At 56.6% G+C, this 17,192-nt stretch overlaps 1 protein-coding gene across 1 annotated transcript; it reads right to left on the reverse strand.

Moving 5' to 3' along the window:
* Nucleotides 1-4,255: 4,255 nt before the first annotated feature.
* On the reverse strand, nucleotides 4,256-14,858 carry FDXR (ferredoxin reductase). The gene is made up of 12 exons (XM_054278761.1): nucleotides 14,828-14,858; nucleotides 14,639-14,736; nucleotides 13,442-13,537; nucleotides 11,746-11,868; nucleotides 10,501-10,614; nucleotides 9,888-9,989; nucleotides 8,516-8,623; nucleotides 8,243-8,327; nucleotides 7,422-7,624; nucleotides 6,955-7,126; nucleotides 6,389-6,562; nucleotides 4,256-5,706 (listed from the first exon to the last, which is right to left on the reverse strand). Exons 1-12 carry the CDS (start codon nucleotides 14,856-14,858, stop codon nucleotides 5,576-5,578), a joined length of 1,437 nt encoding a protein of 478 aa, XP_054134736.1. The 3' UTR covers nucleotides 4,256-5,575.
* Between the last annotated feature and the right edge of the window lie 2,334 nt (nucleotides 14,859-17,192).

A 17,192-nucleotide genomic window follows, 5' to 3' on the forward strand; every position in this document is an offset into this window, starting at 1 on the left:
GCTCTGTGAGCAGGTTGATAAATGCAAGGCATGGTGCTCTGACAGCTCCTGGTGTGCAGCCACCTCCTGCAGGGAAGAGCTCGCTGCCAGCCAGGCTGGGGGAGCAAGGAGAATGTGGAAGGCTCGTGTTGGGACTCTGATGCTTGCCCAGGTTTGCACTGGCCCATCTGGGCCAACACCAGTCAGAGAAATGCCCTGGGCTCTGTGCAGACTCCTCAGAGCCCACTGCACCCCGCTGGCATCTCACACCCTAAACTCGGGTAAAGCCCCACATCCTGCCCCAGCCCCCTCCATTCTGGCTCCCGCAGAACTCCAGCCTCGCAGAGCTCCTGGGAACCCCCACCTCCAGCACAAACCTGCACCCAGAGCCACTCAGAGCACCCACCCCCAGCCAGGAGAGCAGCACACCAAGGCTTTGGTATCTCCAGCTCTGAGAGACAAACCCCAGCATCAGCTCCTGTTCCTGGGAGGGTCAGTGTAAGGTTTCTAATCCATGTGCATCCTAGACCAGTACTTGGGGAAGGAGAGGACCTTTGTGCACAGCCAGCACAAAGCCAGAGCTGCCCCTGCAAATACAGAGGGGCATCTGGGTGACACAGCTCTCTTGGGCTGTCCCCACAAGCATCTGCAGCCTGCTAATGGCATCTGACATCAGAGCCCACAGGTCCCTGTGCCAGAGCTGAGTCTTGCAGGTGACACTTGTGGCACATGGGATTTGGTCATGGACCTACCTCCATTCCCTGCCCTGCACTCATCCCCACCCTGCATCCATCTCAGTCCTTCCTGTTGGCTGCCAACCTCTCCTTCCCAAGAACTCGGACCAAAACCTAAGAAGGTCTGAGCCCAGGTGCTCCTATTCCTGTCCCCTCTCCTGTAGGGTCTCACTTCAGATGTAAACACAGGTGTAGATCATCTTTCTCCACACTGTGCCACCTTGAGCTGACAGGGCCACCCCTCCTTCCCCACCTCCCCTGTCTGCTCCATCCCACAGAGAATTCAGGGCTCCAGTGCTTAAATAATCACACAGAGCTGGCTGATATTTTGGATCTCAGCAGCCATAAAAGCAATCAAGGCAGAGAGTGGAGCAAGGAGAAAGGTGGGACAGAAGGCACGGGGATGGTGCTGTGCATGGTGCATGCCTGGCATGGGTATGGTGCAGCTCCAACCCGGCACAGCTCTGCTGCCACCATGTCCTAGCCTCACAGTAATTAAGGGAGCAAAAATAAACAGGGATGGTTTTATCCCTGCAGGGTTATTTCCTCCCCCTGGGGTGACATGTGCCTGCAGGGCTGCCCCAGAGGTTGGGAATGAGGCAGACAAAGCTGCTGGAAATGGAAATTTCCCAGGAAGGAAGGAAATCACTTCTTTCAGCCATCATCCACCAACAACTTTATCTGCTGCTGTTGTATCCCTAAATAACTCCTGGAAACAGCTGCTTGGAGTTTGCATCTCCTACACCTCTGCTCCTCTCTTGACCTTGAGAAATGGGCTCACGCAGTCCCAATTTCCAAAGTCATTCATGCCAAGCAGAGGGAAAACATCTGGACTTGCAGCACCACTACCTGACCCTGCACAGCCCTTCAACAACAAGCAAAGACTTTGGCAAGGCTGGGTCTGTAAGACCGGGCAGGAAAACCATGAGCCTGTGGTGGCTCTGGAGTCACGGACGTGCTGGGGGGCCTCTGGGAGAAGGGACGATGTTGTCCCTTGAGTGAAGTGGCTTCCTGGGCACAGTGGGGCTGGTGTCCCACTCCAGTGACCCCAGAGCCAACGCGTTCTCCATCCCTGCCCAGGGCTGGGGATGGATCTGGAGGGGAAGAGCACATGAGGGATGTGCCCGGGAGAGCAAGGAGTGAGGGTGGGTTAAGGCAGGGCCAGAGCTGTGCTCAGCCAAGGCGCTGAGGTCAGCACTCTCCGGAGCCATCTGTTCCCGGCGAGGCCCCGGTGCAGACGGGCACACCGGGCCTCGGGTGCCGCAGTTCGGTGATTCCTGTGGAGAGGCCCCGGTGCAGACGGGCACACCGGGCTCCGGGTGCCGCAGTTCGGTGAGGCCCCGGTGCAGACGGCCCTGCCGGGCTCCGGGTGCCGCAGTTCGGTGATTCCTGCGGACAGGCCACGGTGCAGACGGGCACACCGGGCTCTGGTGCCGCAGTTCGGTGACTCCTGTGGAGAGGCCCCGGTGCAGACGGGCCCGCCGGACTCCGGGTGCCGCAGTTCGGTGATTCCTGTGGCGAGGGGCCGGCTCTGGGCCCGCCGGGCTCCGGGTGCCGCAGTTCGGTGACTCCTGCAGTGAGGGGCCGGCGCAGGCCTGGCCGCCGCCCCTGCGCCACAGGGATGGGGCTGGAAAATCGAGTATTAGCCACGCTGGGGAAAAGCCTTTTCAACCATTCTTCTGGTCGCGTGAGCTGGCTTTTAAACAGCAACTCAGCTCCTCAGTGCCAGGTCAGAGATCCAACTCCAGCTGGTTTTTCCCTTATTCGAGAGCGCAGGAAACCTCCTGCTTTGTGGGCTCTAAATACTCACTGGAAGAGGCCAACTTCAGCAGGCAGTCAACTAGCCAAGCCAGTGAGAGATCTGCTCTTGTCTTCTGGGAATGGTTGGAAAATGAAGCATCAACAGGAGCTTCTGGGATGTGCCAGACCTGCTACTCCAAGGCAGGAGCCCACAGGCAGCCCACGAGCCTGAAGAGCTTGCCTGGACATCTTCAGACAGGGAAACTGAGGCACAGCAGTGCAAAGCTACAAGAGGAAGTTGCAAAGACCCAAATGGAACCATGCCACCACCCCACAGTGTGGCAAGCTCGGCCCCACAGCCAGCCTGGCTGCCTTGCAGAGAAGCACACGGGAGACAGGGAGGGAAGAGGGAGCAGGGAGCCGTGTCCAGCCACTCTCCAGGCCATCGCTCACCACATGCTGACCTCCAGCAGCTTTGTGCAGCCTCATTAAAGCTAAGCTGAGCCATAATTCATCCAAGCAGGGCAATCCACATGCAGAGCTGGCAGCGACGACTTTCAGTGTTTCAGGCCTCTTTCCAACAACAGACGGGTGTCACTCACAGCATCGCCTTTCCAGCTCCTCACCTGCATCAGAAAATGGCCTTGGAGCTGCTGCTGTGGCAGCTCAGGAGAGCGGAGGGCGAGGGGATGGCTGCCCGGCCGGGCTGCCCTGCTGCCCCTCCGCGCTGGGGACACACCAGGGGCAAACACAAGGTTACTCATGCCCGAAAGCAGAGCCCGGATGCGAGCGGGAGCCTGCAGGGCTGCCCCAGGCTGCCCGGAGCCTCGGCCCGGGGGTGCCAGGTCACCCCATCCCCGCCCGGCCCCACGCTCCCCGGTGCGGGCTCCCAGCGCCACCTAACGACGCGGCGGCGGGGACAGGGACCTTCCGGAGCGGGGACAGGGACGGGGACAGGGACAGGGACCTCCCCGGGCAGGGACAGGGACCTTCCCGGAGCGGGGACAGGGACAGGGACCTCCCCGGGCAGGGAGAGGGACCTTCCCGGGCGGGGACAGGGACCTTCCGGAGCGGGATGCATCCCCGAGCCCTGAGGAGGATGGAGGGCGGCGACAGCGATGGGGAGGCAGAAGAAACCTGGACACAGGGCTGGGGCTTGGGCTCGTAGGCAGAAGAGGAAAGGGAGCTGGAAGCGTTGAATAAAAATTTACGTGATTGTAGCCATCCTCCCTCTGCCCATGAGGCTCAGTCCCCCGTCCCTGCCCTTCACTGACCTTCATCATCCCATGATTTTCCCACAGACCAGCATTAACCCCAGGGCCTTGGCCAAGTTCAGGGTTGAGCAAAGTCACTGAGCTCAGCAAGGACAGACACTCCTGTTAATCTGTTATCACAGCCCAAAAACTACCCTGAAGCATCCTCAGTTTGGGAACAGCCACGTGCCAGGCTCAGCATGAGCACAGTGGCCTTTTCCACGGCTACAAAAGCACTCTGGCATCAACATTCAAGACGATGTGGAAGAAAATCCTGGGGAGGATCCGTCTCCTCTCTTCCCAAAACCTTCAGATTTGATGCAGCCACAACAAGCCCTCGGCTGTCACATTCCTGGCTGGGCTGCCAGGCCGAACTGCTGCTCCCTGTGGTAGGTGCAGCCCCCTCACCTCCCTCCCCCTTCCCAAAGCTCTGATTCACCTCGGAACCCAGCACTGATGTAATCTCCTGCTCGAGAGTTCAGCATTAGGACTGCATCAGCCACGAGACGTAAGGAGAGCCACATCACACAAACAGCTGTTCCACAAAAGCTTTATTGCTCGTTTGAGTACGAGTTCCCATTATCACATTTCCTGAGTTTCTTAATGAGCTTTCAACTGAGATTTAAATAGAAAAGTATGGGAGAGAAAAAGGGAAAAATAGGGAGAAGCCAGAGATCTCCCTTCCTTGAGCTGAGTCAGAGATGAGGTGAGAGAACAGTGCCCTGTGGGCAAGTCCTCTGCCGTGAGAGGGCTGGGCTGAGGTGGAGGTTGCCCTAGCTGGCTCTCTCCTGTGCCTCCATCACAGAGCCACTGCCACTGTCACCGTTTCCAGGCCAGGGAGGAGGGGCTGCAATCCTGCAGTGCTCTGGCAGGGAGCATGGGGGGGGGGCTGGGGACAGCCAGGGAAGGGGCCCCGCTGACGCTGCCCCTGCGCCAGGGATAAAAGGAGATTACAGCTCACGGCTTGTAATCTGGCTTAAAACCTGACACCGTCACCGTAGGCAATCTGGGCTAAGAGAAGCATTTAATAAGCTTCAAAACACACAGACAAAAAAAACCACCCCACCAGTGAAAGGAGAGAAAGAGCTCAAGGCACTGCTTGCACCAGTCAGCACTGGCAGGTACCAACGGACACAGGATCCCTCATGATCCTGAACAAGGCAATTACATGCTTGTTATCCCAATCTACCCTGTAAGACAGACTGTGGGAAGCAGAAAGAAAATTAACTGTGGGAAGTAGAAAGCAAATTAATGCCCTTTTCTACTTGTGTAGAACTTACAAGTGGAGAGCACCCAGAGCTGCCTTGCCTTGGGACACTGCAGGAGCTGCAGCTCCGAGGTCAAGGCAGTGGCAGACAAAGAGCCCAGACTCAAGCTGTAGGTCCATTTTGGCTTCCCTGGAAGGGTTTATTTTTTAAAAAACATCATTATTAAAAGATGCCTGCTCTGGCATGAATGACAAGGCAACAAACCCATTTGGCTTGTGGCTTAGAGGGGAGGCAGCAAGACACAGGGAAACTTCTCCATGTGACCTGCTGTGATAGAGTGGCTGGTCAGGAGTTCCCCAGATGCACACACACCTCCCTTCACCTGCACTGCATGATTCATTAATGTTTCAAAGACAGACAAGAATCACCCCCGGGAATGATACCTTGCTGCAGGGATGTGGGGCCAGCGAACAGCCTCAGGTCTTGAGACTTTGGGAACCCAGAGTTCATTATTACCAGAGAGGCCCCAGTGTCACACACCCCTCCAGAGCCACCACCAGCCCCAGACAGAAGCCCTGTGCTCCTGGCTCTGCTCATGACTCACTGGTGTTGCCCCAGGACGGTCCCACTGGGGCAGTGCCAGGGCCCCACCAGGGCTGCCTCAGTGACCGATGATCTGCAGCATCTCCGCAGGATCCACGATCTTCTCCCGGGGTTTGCCAGCAGCTTTGCCTCTCGCCACTTCAGCAGCATCAATCTTCTCCCAGTCCGAGAAGGAAACGGGACGGACCCCTGAGGTGATGGTGAGACACAGGAGAGAGAATTTAACCAAGTAAGAACAAGTTCAGCCTCACCTCCCCATTGGCAGGGCCCTGATGTGGCAGCAGAGCTGCCCTTTCCTGACACGGTGTCAGAGCTCAGCCTCGCAAAGGAGAAATAATTCCTAACGCCACAAGGAGAGGGGTGGCAGGTTCCAGTCGGCTCAGATCAGTCAGACCTTTGTGAGCCGTAACAACAGCGAGCACAAACCACCTCGGGGGACAAAATGCTTCCAGTTCACTGTTAAACCTCAGACAGTTTAAGAGGCAAAACACACACACACACTTTAATTGAATGTCTTTAAACACAGCTACAGCAAATTACTCTCCTGGGCATTTTAATCTTTCCCCTAACTTGCTTGGAAGGATTACTAGGAAAACCACTCAAGAGCAATAGCTCACTGTCTCGGCAGCTGACACTGACATTTTACCCAAGGTCTGTGCTGCTTTTATTGGCCCTTCCCAGAAAGTGGCCATTAACCTTAGCAATGACACAGATATTTGAGAGAATTCAAGCCCTGTTCTCCCTGGGCTTTGGAACATCAAAACAGCAGAACAATCCATTCCCATGGTTCAGACTCTGCTCCCTCACAGATCCAGGAGGAGTTTGGCTGCATTGACCCCTCCTGCTGGCTGCTACCAACCCTCGCACTGACCTCGGCTGTGCAGGATGCTCTCCACAAGCCCAAAGCCTTCTCTGGAAGGGGATATATCCAGCACACCCCCCTGGAGATCCTCCAGCAGAGACTGGGCAGTGTCAAAGCTGTCGTTCATGGTGGTGATGATCACGCCTGTGGGTCCTCTCTTCACCCACCCGCTGCAGTACAGACCTGCAGGGCACATGGAGCAGCCAGGCTCAGCACGTGGCCTTGGATCCTTCTGGCTGCAAGTCCCTGCCCTCTTCCCCACCTTGGTGATGTGAACAGACTCTTACACAGTGCTGTGGCAGGAGTTTGTGTACCTACAGATCAGCACAAAGCAGCTGCATGGGCTGTGTCACTTTAGTAACAGGATGCAGTAAAACCCCTGTGCTAAACCAGACAACCCTAAAGAGATGGAGACTGGCCAGCTCTTAACCCCTGACAGAGGCAGCTCATGCCCTCAGTTCCCACTCTCCAAGGTGTGCAATACCCATACCCTTGGTGAATAACTTCCCACCCCAAAGCCCCCAGCCCAGCAGCTGTGCTCAGCAGGCCCCATGCAAATCCCTGTGGATGCAGACCTGGGACACCCTCGACTCTGCCCGAGCTGTTGGGGATGACCCCGCGCCGGCTGTCGAAGGGCACGGCCGGGTCCAGCGGCAGGCTCCGGTAGCCGATGCTGCTGAGCACCAGCCCACACTCCAGCTCCTCCACATCTCCAGTGGGAATGGCTTTGGCAGAGTCACCCGAGCCCTGAGAGAGGGAGGAAAAGGCTGCTGACCACCACAGTCACCACTGCAGAGCAACAGCCCCCTCCAGTCCCCTTTGGCATCTTTGACCCCTGGGTATTTGCTAAAGGCCATTCTGCAGCAGCATCGGGGAAAGAGCTCCCTTTGGAAAAACTCTTCGTGGTACCAGAAGCTCTTTAGGTACCAGATTCCCTAAGAGCCTGCCAGAGGCCACTCCTGACAGCCAGGGAACACAGAGGTGTCTTTGGGGAGATGCCCAAGGGATGGATGTGTCCTGCTCCACCCCAGCCCCCCGGTACCTCCAGGCGGGTCAGGGCCATGCGGACGCCCCTCGCCCTGCTGCCATCAGCGCTGGGCAGCACTTCCTGGGGGCTGCGCTGGAACTTCAGCCCCCACTCCCGGGGAGCTGCTGCCCCTGCTGCCCCTGCCTGCATCTCCACTGGCTTCTCCAGGGCTGTTTTGATCATCAGCTCAGTCAGTCGCTTCCTGGGCCTGGAAGCATCTAGGAAAAGAGAGAAATCTTCACAACAGGAACCAGCAAAAACCCCCTGAGACACAGCACTGGGCCAAGGCCTTGTCAGGGCAGTGTCAGTATGTGAGTCTGTCATGTTGGTGGGAGCCTGACACCTTTGAGATGACAAACTGCAAGTCAAAGTGACCAGAGGACCTCCTGAGGCTTGAGGCCAGTGGGACACACAAATCAAAGTCTGCAATTTCCTGTCTTGCTGGTGCTTGGAGGCAGCAGCCCGTGGAGAAGAGCAGGTCTCTGGACACCCTTGAACTCAGTGTTTTCTTTTCAGGTCTGCAGGAAGCTCTTAAATCAACGGCCTTGGGATCTCCCCTGCAAGGTTCCCTCAGCCCTCCTGAGCCTCCTGCCCTCCTCACTCAGAGTGTAAGCACTAAGTGGCTGCACAAACAGAGATACACAATGTTCCCTTGTCTTGGTGTCTCCTGGCACTCTGAGGACATGACACACCATGGTAACAGCCTTCATGAGCCAGGCATTAAGTACAGGACAAGACTTTTTCTGATGTACACTCTAGGCACCTGCAGATCACTCCTGGTTGCTCACCTGCCAAGGTGAGTCCCTGTCTGGAGAAGCATGGCACACTTCCCTCACCTTTGACAGCACTTTCGAGGCCTGTGAAGTCAGCAGGGTGCAGGACAGCTCTGGCACCAGGCAGGTTTATCATCTCCCGCAGCTCCTGGCAATTGTGGGCAGGAAAATGTAACCTCCAGCAGAGAGAGGACAGTCCCAAACCCCTAGAAGCCGGGAAATGGGTGCAGGAAGGAGGATGCCTGGGATCCACACTCACCCCCAAATCACCTCTCCCCACCAGGGACAGGCAGTTTGGGGCTCAGCTCTGGGAAACAGCAGCACCTCCAGCCTCACCTTGATGGTGAAAGCGACCTGGAGAGGTCCCCTCCTCCCAACCAGCCAGACACGCTTCACCTTGCTGCAGGCAAGAGCTGCCAGGGAGCTGTCAGTGATGTCTGTCTTCTGCAAAACAGAGACAGCAGAGTGGGATGAGGGCAGATCTGGAGGGAGCTGGGGAGAAGGCACAGCCTCTGAAGGTGAAAAATCAGCAGAAAAGCTGGCTGTGCATGCAGAGAGCCCGGGCGAGGACGGGAAAGAAGTCATCTCCCTTTGCACAGAGCTATTTGCACAGCTGGTCCCTCATCACTGAATGTTCTTTCCGAGGCCATAATGCACCAGAGGTAACGAGCCAGCACCCCGTGACTGCCTCAGGGGATCCACCCAGCAGGTTCACCTTGGGGCTAACAGAGCAAAGCCTTCACTCAGCTCCATCCTGAGGTGCCTGCAGATGCTGTTGGGGAAATTCCCAGCTGAGGATATACAGGCTCTGGATGAAACCTGCTGCAAACCACAGCTCAAATCAGCACCTGCCTGCCCCAGGCAGCTCCAGCACAAGCACAAGCCTCAGCCTGGCACTGGCACCTCACAGAAATCCTGTGCTCTGTTTCAATCATGTCTGCTTATCTAGACTGCAAGATCTTGTCCAGAGAAAACACGACGGGAGAGACACAAGGTCACCAGGATAAACCATTCCAGACCAATATTCCTGTCAGGAACTACCTGCCCACCCTGGCACTCATACCACTGCCATGTCTTTTGCAGCACTGCTCGCAGCTGGCTTAAGTCACTGGTTGGCAGTGTCTCCAAGTTTGGGGGCTTTTATAACTTAATTTAGATATTAATACAGGAAGCTGCTGCACAGGTGTAACAAACCTCGTGGCATTTCTCCCAGAGGGAAAGCCTTTGCTGCCAACATCTGGGGCAGCAGCTGTATGGAGCAGCTGGTGCACACCAGCTCTCAGCTGTCTGTAGGGATGAGGTCCACCAGTCTGCACAGTGCCACCAGCTGAAACCAGGCTGCTGCCCTCAGCTCCAGCAGAAAAAGATAAACCTCAACAGAAGTTTCTGCTTTGGTGGCAGAAGAGAGAAAGTGGCTCCTCTTTTGCATCTCACAGAGATGATGCTCAATTTCCAATGCTTTGGATGCCAGCAGAGCAATCCAGAGGCCTCTGCAGCATCACCCAAGTCATGGCCACAGCCTTGGACCACTCCCTACAGACTGTGAATCCATGGGTGCACCTGACAGGCAGCAGCCTTCCCGGGAAAACATCCCAAAGACAGAGGAGTTTGAGGTTTTATCTGAGATGGGTGGGAGCCAGCAGCCACCCAGCAGGGAGGGAATCTAGGGCATGGGCTGCCCTCACGGGGCAGAGCTGCCACCACTCACCCTGAGGAGCTGCAGTGGGGACAGCAGGATGCGGGCAATGTCCAGTGCCACGTTGCCATGACCCAGGATCAGCGCTGTCTCACAGCTCAGGTCAGGCCTTAGCTGTGGGGAGAGACCCAGCTGTGATGAATCCACATGGCCTCCACAATGTCCAGCCCTTTAGACCCGCTCCTACCACCCAAACTCCCTTCCACCCTGCTTTGCCCCAAAAAGAGGTGATGCAGCTTGGGAAACTCCACACCAGCCCCCTCCCCAAGCAGAGACAGCAACACAGCTGCTCCAGGCACCCCAGATGATCCCCCTTCCCACCTTTCCTGCCCTCCTGGGAGCAGGAGCTGTTTTGGCCAAAAAGGCTCCTCAGGAAGCAGAGCATCACCCCTACAGGTTCCCATCTGGCCCTGCCAAAATGTGCTGCCAACGTGCACAGCCAGCTAATCCACTCTCACTGATGTGCAAATTGTTCACATTTCTACCATCTAAGAAGGATTTAACATGGCTTCTGCTAATCTTTTCCAATTGCAGGCCTTTCAGGACTTAATCTGGAGCTGAATGCCTGTACTGGGATGGAAAGAAGGATGGGAGGAAGGGCAGGGAAGCACAGGGCCATACTCACATCCTGGTTCTCAGGCAGCCCATTGTACCAGCCCACGAAGGCTCGGGCTGAGTAAACACCAGGGAGGTTCTCCCCTGGGATCCCCAGGACCCGGTTGTCTTCAGCACCATAACTCTGAGGAGGCAGCAGGCACAGTCAGAGATGTTACTATGTGCAGGATTTGACACCAAAACACAAATCTCCCCTTCCAGCTGCTGCCAGGGTCACTGCACAGCTGTGATATCCCCTCCCAAAGGCTGAGCTACTCAGTGGAAGGGCTAAACACAGCCCAAGCACAGGGGCTTCATCCACCTCATCCTGGGCTCCAGAGCCAAATTCAATGTCCTTGGTCCAAGGCAGAGCATGACAAGCTGAGGACTGATCAGCAAGGACAAATCCATGGCAGGCTAAAATAAGCATTGGCCAGCACAGGGAGAAGTTTCAGAGACCTGCACTTGATGCCATGCTCCAGCACATACTCCCTGCAAGGGCTTTGGACAAGCCTGGGAGCATCTGAGCTGTCCCAAGGCTGGGAAGAGCTGCCCATGGTAACAAGGCACCCAGAAACACCTCACCCTGTTGCAGTGTGTTACAATAGCCTCTTTTAAACTTCCGGGTCCCTTCCCAGGTGTGCCTATACCTCTCTCCCTTTCCCCTCACCCCTTCCTGAGTGAGTCCTGTCAATCAGGCTTAACATTCCAGCAAGGCCGTTGTGTGGTTGGTCAAGTTCAAAGGATGCCCCTCAGGCCTGGGGGTCATTGGCCTGTCTGGGTGTCATCCCCCCCTGAGACCCTGCCCCTCTCACCTGGTTGGTGGCTCACCTGTCCCTCCCCTTCCCCTGTCCCTGAGCTTAAAAGGTGAATCAGACCAGCGGTCGGCATTCTGTTGGAGCTGTTGCTCACATTCAGACCTCTGTAACCATGGAATAAACCTCTGGATATATAACCCTCCAGCAGAATCCATCTCCTTTTCCTCTTCACCATCGCCTGAAGCCTTCCTCCTGAGGTAAACGGAGTTCCTAACAAGCCTGGACTTGTTCACTGCCAGCTGCAATCTCCAGCAAGCTAAAGGTGTCTCTGGGGTGACACACCACAGTTGCCACCTTTGGCCCAGCAGCGAGGGTCAGACTGGCCCAGGCACAATCTAACTGGTAATATTGGGATTTATATTCCAATATCACCCGAACACTCTTCCCAAGATGCCAGTGGAGAACAACCCTGCAGACCTTCCCCAGGACTCGTGGGGCACCAGGGTCTGGGTACCCACCAGCACCACGGCGTGGTAGGCCTGCTGCAGCTCCGGCACCGTCACGTCCCTGCCCACGGTGACGTTCCCGTAGAAGCCGCAGCGCCCCGAGCGCGCCGTCTGCGTGAAGGTGTTGGTGACGTTCTGCAGAGAGCACAGTGTCGCAGACATTTTTTCACAGAAATCCTTTCTTTCAGATTTCTGCATTTTTTGGGAAGCAGAGGCCCAGAGGAGAATGTAAATAATTGTTATCAGCTGCTGTGAAATGCAATAGGATGCACCTGTGATTGGTTCATGTTCCCATGTTTATAATTAAGGGCCAATCACAGGAGCAAGCTGGGGACAGAGTCCCTGGACACAACTTTGTTATAGATTCTTTCTTTCTATTCTTAGCTTAGCAGCAGCCTCTGCAACTTCTCTCTTTATTCTATTTAGTATAGTCATAAAGTATTATATATCATATATCAATAAATCCAGCCTTCTGATCAAGAAACAAGATTCTCATTCGTCTTTCTCTCACCCCCAGCGACCCACTCAGGACGCTGTAATAAGCACAGAGCCACAGCTGCAGCCAGGCCAAGGCTGCTGCTCACAGCACATCCCTGGGCCTGCCCCCTCCAGCCTTGAGATCTTCACCGCCTCATCCCAATCAAGGTATTCTGAGACTCTTATCTTCCAGCAGCCAGAGATAACTCACGGGGAGATAAGCACAGCTGTGACTTGGCACTCTCTCCACCACCCTTTGTGAAAGGAAAATCCATATTTTGTACCCACCTAGGGAGGACAGGACCTTCCCAGTACATTCAGCCCCTCAGAATAAACCCCACTGCAGGGGAAAACTCCTTCCCAAAAGTGAGGTTTGCAGCCCACCTGGTCCCCTCTGCTGGCATCTCATCTCAACCCTTCCTGAAAGCCCCTTCCTCGAGAGAGGATGCAGGGCACGATGGCATCCAGGCCTTTTTCTTCTGAGTGATCAGGGCTACACAGCAAAACCACCACTCCCAGGCCTGCAGCCCCAGATGGACTCAGCCTGGGGACAGGACAGACACCACCACAACAGCTGGGGCAGTGTCTGCAGCATGTCCATTCCTCCCCTCTCACACAAAGGGATCCAGGCATTTTGGTCTTTGGGTCTCCAGGGATTAGAGGAAACCTCTGCAAGATATTGCTGTGTCTGGATCTCCCCTGTCTGGATCTCCTGTGTCCTACCCTTCCTACCATCTCCGACATAGCAGATACTCCTGGGTACCACTCACTGCCAGGCAAAGGAAAATGGCTGGGAAATCCTTGGTTTAACTTTTCCTTGTCCAGGGGAGCCCCTACAGCCCAACTCCACTGCCCCCATGAGGAGATCTGTGTGTTCCCAGAATGGGTACTGCTTGAGGGGCAAACAGCAGCAGCAATGTGCAGCCCAGGGACACAGAAACCCATCTGTGCTCCTTGGCCTTGCTCTGGGCCAGGCTGACCAGCACCAGGAGCAGCACTTCCCATCACAAGCCCCTGGTTGTGGCCCACTGTCCTGAGCCCCTATGGCAGGTGTCCCACGTCACCTGTCTGTGGCCTTAGCACGGACAAGGAGGAGACCTGGACCTCTCTGGCCTGACAGCTCCACGTCACAGAGAGCCTGGGGCACCAGGAAGGACAGTGACCACCTCAGCTGCACCCACCACTGTCCCCACACTCAACCACACAGCAAGGGCAGGGAGCCAGCACCAACCTTGACCTCAGGGTGGTCTGGGGCCACTCCAAAACGCACGAGTCCAAAGGGAACGGGCAGCTTCTCATAGATGTCCACCAGGGCCCCACCATGGTGCTGCAGGAGGAGAAAGTCACAGCCAGGATGAGGACAGAAAGGTCTCAGCAGCCTAGCAACACTCATCTGCAGCTGGGGGAACACAGGGCAGGAGGATGGGCTGCAGCAAGCCAGACACAGCCTTTTCCAGGCTCTTCCATGATGCTGCACCTGTTGCTGCCAGCTCAGACCACAAGATGCAGCACAGAGTGACCCCAGCCACCATCGAGTCCATCTTGTGGGGCTCCATCTCCCTGCCCAGTCCTGAGCCCCTTCTCCACACTACCCTGGTGGGTATCCAGTACCTGGGGGGCTGATCAGAGAGCCCCAGGCCAGCTGGGAAGCAGCCAGTACAGCACCCTGGGGGCTGGGGACCTGCCAGACATCTCCCAGTCCCCAGCAGAGATGTCCATGCCCTGACATGGCCTGGGCTGGGTCACCTTAGGGTCAGAGCCTTAGACAGACCCTTGGCTGCAAGGCCTTTGTTATCTTGTATTTTGAGTCAGCCTCTTCCCGAGATTAAGCAGCCCTGAAATTCGTCCCTGAGGCTTAGTAACAGCTATTTTCCAACACATTCCAGAGACAGCACAGCATGGTTTAATGATGGAGTTAAGCTGCTGTGTCTCTGGAGGGTGCCAGTAGCCCAGTTCTGTGTTCAGGTCTCATTTCCCAACAGACCTGACTGCCCAGAGCACTGGAATCTGCAGACACAAGGTAAAGCATCACCCATGTGTCTTAATTCTGCTGTGAGAGGAGGGAGGAGAGCAGGTCCCACACAGCCACTTCAAACACACAGTTAATGTCATTCCTGCTGGGTGACAACAGCTTTGAGCGAGGCAGATTCCTGCTGATTATTTGATTCTAGAAAAGTCACTTGGGATGAACTCACAGCAACAAAGTCCTGAATGGACGACCCAGGGGCAGGGCAGGGATGAAAGCAGTGGTACCGACCCCAACCAAATAGGCCCAGAAGGACTTTGTGGGGTCTGGGCAGCCCCAAGCAGCCTCCCAACAACACCGACCTGGCTGGAGCAGGGCCAGGAGCCCACAAACCCACCCCAGCACCGCTGAGGGGCAGGCAGGGCAGAGAGGCCTCCCCGCGGGCAGATCCCATGGCGGTACCTTGAGGATGTGCTGAGCCGTGTAGAAGCCGGCGGGGCCGCTGCCCACCACGCAGACCCGGGGCGCCGGGGCTGCCGAGCACAGCCACCGCCGCAGACCTGCGGGGGAGAACGACAAGCAGGGCGTGAAGCCACCGGAGCTGGCACCGGCCAGGGCCGGCACGGCCCCTCCCCGGAGCCCGGCACGCACCCAGCGGGGCTCGGCCCCCCGCGCCGGCCATGGCCGCAGGCGAGCAAAGCGGGGCCGGGTTCTGCACCGCACGGGGAGCTCAGAGACAGCGGCCTTGGTGCTTGGGGCCGGGCCAGGGCCGGCGGGTGTGAACGGCTGCAGAGCCCAGAACCGAGAGCCCGAGTCTGCGCACCGGGGTCCCGGGGGCCGCACGGTTCCCTCAGCCCCAGGGGTGGAGCAGAGCCCTGCGGGGCGCCGTTCCCTCAGCCCCAGGGATGGAGCAGGGCCCTGCGGGGCGCGGTTCCCGCCGTTCCCGCAGTCCCGCGGTTCCCTCAGCCGCGGCTGCCCCGCTCCGGGCTCGCTCCCCGCGGGCACGCGTTCCCCGGGCCGCGTTCCGCCGCCGCCACCGGGCCCCGCCCCTCACCGGTCAGGCCCCGCCCCTCCTCCTCACTGACCAATCGTGAGGCGGCACAGCGCCTTCCTTAGCATAGCCCCTCCTCCCGGCCCCGCCCCTACCCCGCCAGCCAATGGCAGCCGGCCATTCCCGCGGCGGCCGACCGGAAGCGCGGTGTTACCATAGAGAGGTGGGGAAGGAAGGGCCGCCTGGCGGCCGCTCGCACCGCCGCTCTCTATGGTGAGACGTCCGCGGTACCCGGCGCGCTCTCGCAGCATCATCATCATCATCATCATCACTGATGCTGCTGATTGCCTGCGACCCTTTGCCGCCCAAACAGCGACCAGCTGCCGAGATCTGCCGGGGAAAGCGAACCTCCGACTGATTTTAACCATGCGCTGCACACTGACCTTGCTCTTGCCAGGAGAAAACCCCAGCGTCCTTCAGTAAAGAGTAAAACATTAACGCCAGAGAGAGCGGATAAATGATGCTGGCAGAACTCCTGCCCCAGCGTCCCCACGGTCGCTGCTTTATTTCCTCCTTCATCCCCATCATGGCGCATTCTCACCTCCAGGCAGAAGCACTACATCCCATCGTGTTCAGCCACTGCACAACACACCAGACAGAAAAATCATCTCAGCGGGCCCAGCAGACATTGAAAAGTTGGCCAGATGCCAGAGCACGCAGGCAAGTGCTTGACGGGGCTTTTAAAATGCAATTAAGACCATGAGGAGTTTACAGCCAGGAGCTGGTTGTAATATGGATCATAAAACTCACACACTTTCTCTCCTGGTTTTGGAAATGAGCTGATGGCTTTCTGCAAAGGCACGCTGGAAACAGCAGCTGGCTCTGTGCCTCCTTCTGCACCCGCTCCTTCAGGGGGGCTGTGGCCAGGACCAGGAATTCCAGCAGCTCCAAACCCTCATCCTCAGCTCAGCACAGCAACCATTGAGCCCCTGCCCAGAGGAGCAAGGCTGAAGGCTCCAAATATCACCACAGAGGTCATCCACAAAAGCAGCAGGTTTAAATTTGGAGGGTTCCAAGACCATGAGTCAGAATCCTCCTTTTTTTCCAGAGTTCTCCCTTTCCCCCTTTAACTTCTGTATCCACCAGTTCTGGCAGGGAATAATCCATCTATTTCCCAAACCACAGGCTGTCTCCTGCTGGCTGAGGGACCTGCAAACACTTGCCTTCAGCTGGCATTGCTTTAAACAACATCCACAAAATCCAGCTGGGAAGGAGCTGTTGCCCTGACCAATGCCTGGGAACATTTTGGGGCTTGATCTCTTGCAGCAGAGAGGGCAAAAGAGCATTTTGTGCCCACACACAGGAACATGTGGGGTTAAGATTACCCTGCCTGAACCAAAAGCACCTCTAATGCTCCCTCACCTCTAGTAGATAGGGTCAGGCACTCGGAAAATCTTGCGATGTCACGGAAAGCAGCAGAATTCCTCTCCCCCTAACTTCTAGTGATAAGGGATCACCCAAGAATGTAGTCGCCCCTAACACTAGTAACTTTCGACTCCTTATTAACCAATTACAGTAAGGTAAGACCCCTGACGTAGAGAAAAAACCTTCCCAAGTATAAAACCCGACGAGACGGGACAATAAAGGCCTTTGAACCGTCCACCACGTTGGTGTTAGCGTGTGTTCTTGGCCCGAGTGACCCTGGAGAGTTTGGGTTGCCGTGCCGTTTCCTCAGAACCAGGTCGCCTCGCCTTGCATCAGAAGGCAACACTCACCCCCTTGCTGGAACTGGGAATGTCAATAATTTGTAACATTTATCTTAACTTATCTCTGATGCTCAATTGAGAGATGAACTGGGGAAGGGTCTCAGACCCCCCAGAGCATTCAGGCCATTTGCTCTGGCCATGCTCCTCCAGCTGCTCCCCCAGCTCCAGCCCCAGCCCAAGCCCTGCCCAGAGGATGGGATTTGTGGGATTTGCCCTCTGGGTGTTTCACAATGCCCAGATCGATGGCCCACGTGGGCCT

Source organism: Melozone crissalis, unplaced genomic scaffold, assembly GCF_028551555.1.
Source record: "Melozone crissalis strain CALT ecotype California unplaced genomic scaffold, PUWL_Pcris_2 ptg000026l_1, whole genome shotgun sequence".
Classification (NCBI taxonomy): Eukaryota; Metazoa; Chordata; class Aves; order Passeriformes; family Passerellidae; genus Melozone; species Melozone crissalis.